At 37.6% G+C, this 7,012-nt stretch overlaps 1 protein-coding gene across 1 annotated transcript; it reads left to right on the top strand.

Annotated features, from left to right (window-relative positions):
* The first annotated feature begins 464 nt into the window (after window positions 1-464).
* LOC147293683 (Leucine-rich repeat receptor-like protein kinase family protein) lies at window positions 465-5,965 on the top strand. Its single transcript, XM_086233079.1, has 3 exons — window positions 465-1,077; window positions 1,607-4,596; window positions 5,308-5,965. The coding sequence occupies exons 2-3, from the start codon at window positions 1,659-1,661 to the stop codon at window positions 5,709-5,711; spliced, it is 3,342 nt and encodes a 1,113-aa protein (XP_086089205.1). The 5' UTR covers window positions 465-1,077; window positions 1,607-1,658; the 3' UTR covers window positions 5,712-5,965.
* The last annotated feature ends 1,047 nt before the right edge of the window (window positions 5,966-7,012 follow it).

The raw sequence follows: 7,012 nt of genomic DNA, 5'->3' as shown, positions 1-7,012 counted from the left end.
AATTGTGTAAAGAAGGAAAATAATTAACAAGCACTACCAATTCGTTGGATAATAATTTCCGAGACTCATATAGTCATATGCAATCAACAGATTTTTTGGAGTCCTTCCGATTAAAAAAAACGTTATTATAATTTTTCTTATTTTCTTACAGAAAAAATTGTTCTTTATTGTCACATTTTGGAAACAAGAGCTATTGTCTAACATGAGTTATTTAATGAGAAACGTGTCTGATCTCTAAAGACGGAGCACCATGTACTGTTTTAAGGATGTATTTGCAAATTTTGTTAGAAGATAACTTCTTTTAGATAAAATCTTAATAAATAATAAGGATTAATGTGATACAAAATAGAATATTATTTGTTTTTAGAGTTTAGTACCAACCTACCAACCCAATCAACAAAAAACCCAAAAACTTTTCTGAAAAGAAAAAAATAAAAATTCAAACTTTTTTGGTTGCCTAAAAAGTTCACAGTTCCCCTCCTACCTTTTCGAAGCACTAAATAAGAGAGAAACGAGTCCCCACAACCTTCTTCTTCTCTAGAGATAGAGAGTCTCAGCAGCATTCAGAGTGAGAGAGAGAGAGAGAGATGTGAAAATAATGAAAGCATGCTTTGTCGGCCATTAAAGCTTCAACCAAGAGCTCTGGTCCCTTATCTATTCCAAAAGATCATTCACACCCACCATTCCATTCACGACATTGAGCCATAAACTCTAGCACAGGGACTTGGCTTTGGCTCTTTTTGTGTTGCTTTCCTAGTTTGATGGGCTATTGGTGTTTCTGTAATATAATATTCTCAACAAGATCTTTCTATGATTCTATGCACTTTGAGCTCTGAGCTTCTTGGTGCCAAAGCCGCAATAAAAGGGTGGGCTTTGAGATATTTGTGCACACATCTTGGCCTGTAGAATGGAGATCCCCACCATTTGTTGGAAAAGACGAACTGGGTTTGTCTCACTTTTGGCTTTTAATTCATAGTTCCATGGTTTTCAGTTTGTCATTTCAGGGAGTCAGTGCCAAGTGGTGGACTTGCTGCTTACATTATCTCTTTTTTTATGAGTGATCATGGACTTTGAGAGGTATGCTAAAGCTATGATCTTTGCTCTTATTGGTTAAATTCTTTTGGATTTTTTGGACTTTCGTGACTGATTTGTCTTTCTTTCTCTTGTACTGGTTAATTTGTAGCTTTTAGTTTGTGTTCTTGTTGGAAACAGTTTTTTGGTTTGCTAAATTCATCAGTTTTGTGTTGTAGGGTTGTCTCAAATGATTGGATTGTCACTGCTTTTCTTTCGGTTTTGTAGGTGTCTGAATTGAATTACTTTTTCTTTTGATAATGTCTGAATTGAATTTCTAGATTAGCCATTTGGGTTGCGAATTATCTGAACATTGAGTCTTGTTCTTTCAAATAATTGATTCATTAAACTCTCGATATACTTGGATTTTGTGTTGTGAGATTGGCCTGTCAAAGGCAGGTTCTTGATGAATTATCAAATTCCTTTTGTCATTTCTATTAACCTTGCGATTATAAATCTGATAGTATTTTACTTGCTGCTAAGGAGTTGATTTAGTTCTACTACATTGCAATCTGAAGTAGCTATGCATTTGCAGGTGTTAAATTATCTGATTATGTTGTAGCTGTGATCGTTTGAGGGTTACTAAAATGTCCAGAAAGTTTGAATTAAGGAGGGCTTTGGAAGTGGAGTTTGCAGCAATTTTACTTGCCTTAAATCTGCTTTTTTGCACTTCAGAGGGGTTGAATACTGAAGGGCTGTACCTTTTAGAGCTGAAGAATAGTATTCAGGATGAATTTGGTTTTTTGGGAAATTGGAACTCCACTGATCAAACACCATGCACATGGATGGGTGTAAAATGCACTTCTGGTTATGATCCTGTGGTCCAAGGTCTTAATTTAAGTTCCCTGAATCTTACAGGAACCCTGAGCCCTAGCATTGGTGGTTTAGTTCACCTAACTTCACTTGATCTTGCATACAACAGTTTCTTGGGAGGTATACCCAAGGAGATCGGAAACTGTTTGAGTTTGGAGACACTTTATCTGAACAATAACAAGTTTACTGGCCAAATACCTGTGGAATTGGGTAAGCTGTCTAATTTAAGAAGTTTGAATCTTTGTAACAACAAGATCACTGGTACAATCCCGGAGGAGCTTGGGAACTTATCTTCACTGGTCGAGTTTGTGGTATACACCAACAATATTACTGGTTCAATACCTCATTCTTTTGGGAATCTCAAGAATCTGGTAACTTTTAGAGCTGGGCAGAATGCTATTTCTGGTAGCATACCGGCTGAAATAGGTGGGTGTGAGAGGTTGGAACTGCTTGGTCTTGCCCAAAATGTTATAGGAGGGGAATTACCTAAGGAGCTTGGGATGCTTGGGAGTTTGACAGATCTGATCCTGTGGGATAACCAGGTATCAGGGTTTTTCCCTAAGGAGCTCGGAAATTGCACTAGGCTTGAGACAATTGCATTGTATCAGAACAATCTTGTGGGGCCTATACCTCCAGAAATTGGGAACCTCAAGTCATTGAAGAAGTTGTACCTGTACAGGAATGGCTTGAATGGAACCATACCAAGGGAAATTGGAAATCTTTCTTTTGCATCTGAGATTGATTTCTCGGAAAACTATTTGATGGGTGAGATCCCAACTGAGTTAAGTAACATAAGAGGTCTAAGCTTACTGTACCTTTTCCAGAACCAGCTTACAGGTGTGATTCCAAATGAACTTAGTAGCTTGAGGAACTTGACGAAGCTTGACCTTTCAATTAATTCCCTCAAAGGTATTATTCCTTATGGGTTTCAACATTTGACTGAATTATACCAGTTACAGCTGTTCGACAACTCTCTAAGTGGTAGCATACCTCAGGGCCTTGGACTTTATAGCCGACTTTGGGTAGTTGATCTTTCAGATAACTTTCTGACAGGAAGAATACCTCCATATCTTTGTCGACGTTCCAATCTAATTTTGTTGAACCTGGAGTCTAACAATCTTAGTGAAAGTATTCCGACTGGAGTCTTGAACTGCAAATCATTGGTGCAACTTTATCTTGTTGGAAACAGGCTTACTGGGAGCTTTCCATCGAAGTTATGCAATTTGGTGAACCTTTCTACAATTGAGTTGGACCAGAATAAGTTCACTGGTCCAATTCCCCCAGAGATTAGAAACTGCCGAAAGTTGCAAAGGCTTCATATTTCAGACAATTACTTTACATCTGAGTTGCCTAAGGAAATAGGATACCTGTCTCAATTGGTGACTTTCAACATATCATCCAATTTGCTCACTGGGAGGATTCCGCCTGAAATTGTTAACTGCAAGATGCTTCAACGACTTGATCTCAGTCAGAATAGATTTGTAGGTGCTTTGCCAAATGAGCTGGGAACCCTTTTGGAGTTGGAGCTTCTCAGGCTTTCTGAAAATAATTTCACGGGAAACATACCAGCAGCATTAGGAAATCTCTCCCATTTAACAGAGTTGCAGATGGGTGGCAACTTGTTTTTTGGTGAATTACCACCAGAATTGGGTTCTCTTTCAAGCTTGCAGATTGCGATGAATCTCAGTTTTAATAATCTCACTGGGAAAATACCACCAGCACTTGGAAATTTAAATTTACTTGAATTCCTCCTGCTCAATAACAATCATTTGACTGGTGAAATTCCCAGCACATTTGAAAATCTGTCGAGCTTAATGGGGTGCAACTTCTCATACAATGACCTTACTGGGCCTTTACCTTCCATCCCCCTATTTCAGAACATGGCGATTAGCAGCTTTGTCGGGAACAAAGGGCTTTGTGGTGGGCCTCTTGGCAGTTGCAGTGTGAATTCATCTCCTGAGTCTGTTCCATCTCTGAATAATGTTAGTACTCATCGCGGCAAAATCATTACAGTAATTGCATCTGCTGTGGGTGGTGTTTCTCTTATTCTAATTGCTATTATCTTATATTTCATGAGACATCCTGCTGAGGCAGTTCCTCCTTTGCAAGATAAGGATATGTCATATCCTGATTATGATATATACCTTCCTCCAAAGGACGGGTTCATGTTGGAAGATCTGGTTGAGGCGACAAATAACTTCCATGAGAGCTATGTAATTGGAAGGGGAGCTTGTGGAACAGTTTATAAGGCAGTAATGCAGTCTGGGAAGACCATTGCCGTTAAGAAGCTATCATCTAACCGGGAGGGTAACAGCATTGAGAACAGTTTCCAGGCTGAGATTTTGACTTTAGGAAATATAAGGCATCGCAATATTGTGAAGCTATATGGATTTTGTTATCACCAGGGTTCCAATCTACTTCTATATGAGTACATGGAAAAGGGTAGCTTGGGTGAAGTGCTTCATGGTTCCTCTTGTAGCTTGGAGTGGCCAACTCGTTTCATGATTGCTCTTGGAGCTGCTGAAGGTCTTTCTTATTTACATCATGACTGTAAACCCAGGATTGTTCACCGTGATATAAAGTCCAATAATATTCTGCTAGATGGGAACTTCGAAGCTCATGTTGGTGATTTTGGTTTGGCAAAAGTGATTGATATGCCTCATTCTAAATCAATGTCAGCAGTTGCAGGATCATATGGATATATTGCTCCTGGTAAGCTTCCCTTTTGGTCCTTAATGATTTACTTACTTAAACAATTATTGAGATCACTGTTTTCCATGAGAATACTGCTGAAGTTAAAGTAATCTTTCAGGCAGAAAGAACCAATTTCTAGTCTCTCTAAGATTCATCATTTTTTAAATTCTTTGCTGTTCAGAACATTTTTCTTTACCCCCTCATTAAGTTTTGTCATGGAAACCTTGAATAAGAGTGTAGTTGAGGTATTCAATTTTGAAAACTAAAACAGCAGAAATAATTAGGTTTGGGGTCCTTTATTCTTTGCCTGGTATAGTCTTTTTCATAAGACGCCAAGGAGTGATGGGGGCCATCACCCAAGTACAAAAGCTGTGTACAAAAGTTTGAAAATGTAAATACAAAGAAAATTCCAACAAAGAATTAAGGGATAAGGGAGGAACCTTCTTTGTCCACTAGGAAACTTAGTCATGGTTTGGCTTGACAGGTGCATATTGTTGTATGTGATTTTTTCAATGTATTGAGAAACACAGATTCTTTTGAAAGACAAATGCATACACATTTATCTACTAAGTGCGTGCCCTGGTGGCTAGCTGACTTTTGCTAAATGCATACATTTTGAAGTTTCATTTATTTACTAACCTCTTTCTCTGCAGTTGCTTAGTTCATCCTTGTTTTCATTTCTAGAATCAAGAATTTATCAAATGATTGATATTATTATTGATATGGCAGAGTATGCATACACCATGAAGGTTACAGAAAAATGTGACATCTACAGCTATGGGGTTGTTCTTTTGGAGTTACTAACCGGAAGAACTCCTGTACAATCACTAGATCAAGGAGGTGATCTTGCCACCTGGGTGAGATGCTATATTCGAGAGCATTCATTGACATCTGAGATACTTGATAGTCGGTTGAATCTTGAAGACAAAAGTATGGTTGATCACATGCTTACTGTCTTAAAAATTGCTTTAATGTGCACGAGTATGTCCCCTTTTGACCGTCCATCAATTCGAGAAGTTGTGTTGATGCTTATTGAGTCTAATGAGCAAGAGGGGGACTCTATTCCGTCTCCAACTTATGATCTTCCTTTGAAAGATGATACAGTTCTTCCTTTGAAAGATGATACCGGATGAAAGTATATGACACATACCTAGATTTTATTAACTCAGGTGATTTTTTTGGGTGCTGATTCTTCATCGTATTATTTGCAACAGGGAAATGATAATATCTTGTACATTTTTTCACCAGAAATATGATTAATGGAATTTTATAAAGTTGTTCCCAAATTCTGTATTTTCTTCCGTACGCTATACAGTATAGAAATTAGTGTGCAGTTAGCAGCATGATGCTATGTGATTCTAAAATGTCATTATGTTTATTGTCCAAATTCATTGTGTTTATTATTTAAAGCACTCACGAAGGGAGTGCATGATGACAAACTGGGAGTGTGAATACCATGACCCTTCTTAAATCTTAATGCATTGAGTAATTGTATCACTGCAAGCGTTCAATATTATCAACACCCACTGACCTTTATGTTTTACATAACCTAATTCAGTACTGTTTTGAAGAAACAAAATAGATTTAGTAAATTTATAACATTTGGGAAAAAAGATTAATTCTCTACTTTGTTTATGTGATTATCAGGTTATGTATGACAGTGAATGAGGACAATGTGTGCCATGGATTATTTTGTTTTGAACTTTTGATAGTGAGCAATGTATATCAATTGTTTTAATCTATAAGGTCAACACACAACTCAAGGGCAAGGCAGAAAGTATACTTAACTGTAAGATAAGAATGGGGTATTGATTTCTTAGGGTCCAATATTTGATAAAGAGAAGGAAGATGGAGATGAGATAAATAAAAGACACGAGTGAGGTGAAGGAAAGCCACATCCAACAGTAAAGGCCAACTTATGCACAGGCATGCAACTCTGTAAATTCAATTTGCTGGGCTCTAATTGTGGTCTGCGCAGTACTTAGACTCTTCTTTGAGTTCTTTCCATCCTTAACAACCCAAAACCCCAATACAAGTTATACAACCAACCAACCTTCTGCATACAATCTCTTATAACAGAGTTCTCATCAGTAATGTAATGTTCACCAAGGCACCCCATTATCACATTTTCAGATGGGGTTGGTCTTGATTTCTTGCATATCATATGGATCATTCTATATATCATCTCTCTCTACTTTCAAGCAGCTAATTACTTGACCAAGCCAAAGTTCACATCACAGTTATGAAATTCAAAAGTTCTTGAATGAATCCTCTGAGCTTGGGTATGATAATTGATACAATATACAGTTTATATATTGTCTTCACTCCTAGCTGCACTTTGACTGAGATGTATCCTCATGTTGGACTACATTAGAAAATTAAAGAGTTAAAACTCCATGCATCCATTGGTTAGAGCTAGCAGAGTATGGAGATC

This window comes from Dryas octopetala, chromosome 2, assembly GCF_963921425.1.
Source record: "Dryas octopetala chromosome 2, drDryOcto1.1, whole genome shotgun sequence".
NCBI classification, from domain to species: Eukaryota; Viridiplantae; Streptophyta; class Magnoliopsida; order Rosales; family Rosaceae; genus Dryas; species Dryas octopetala.
Note: the sequence above shows the minus strand (reverse complement) of the source record. Positions and strands in the feature narration are given on the sequence as shown.

Excerpts from the sequence above, each read along its gene's own strand:
- LOC147293683 (XM_086233079.1), top strand. The coding sequence starts at position 1,659 with ATGTCCAGAAAGTTTGAATTAAGGAGGGCTTTGGAAGTGGAGTTTGCA. Across the intron at positions 4,597-5,307 it reads ATATGGATATATTGCTCCTG|AGTATGCATACACCATGAAG; the intron begins GTAAGCTTCCCT and ends TTGATATGGCAG.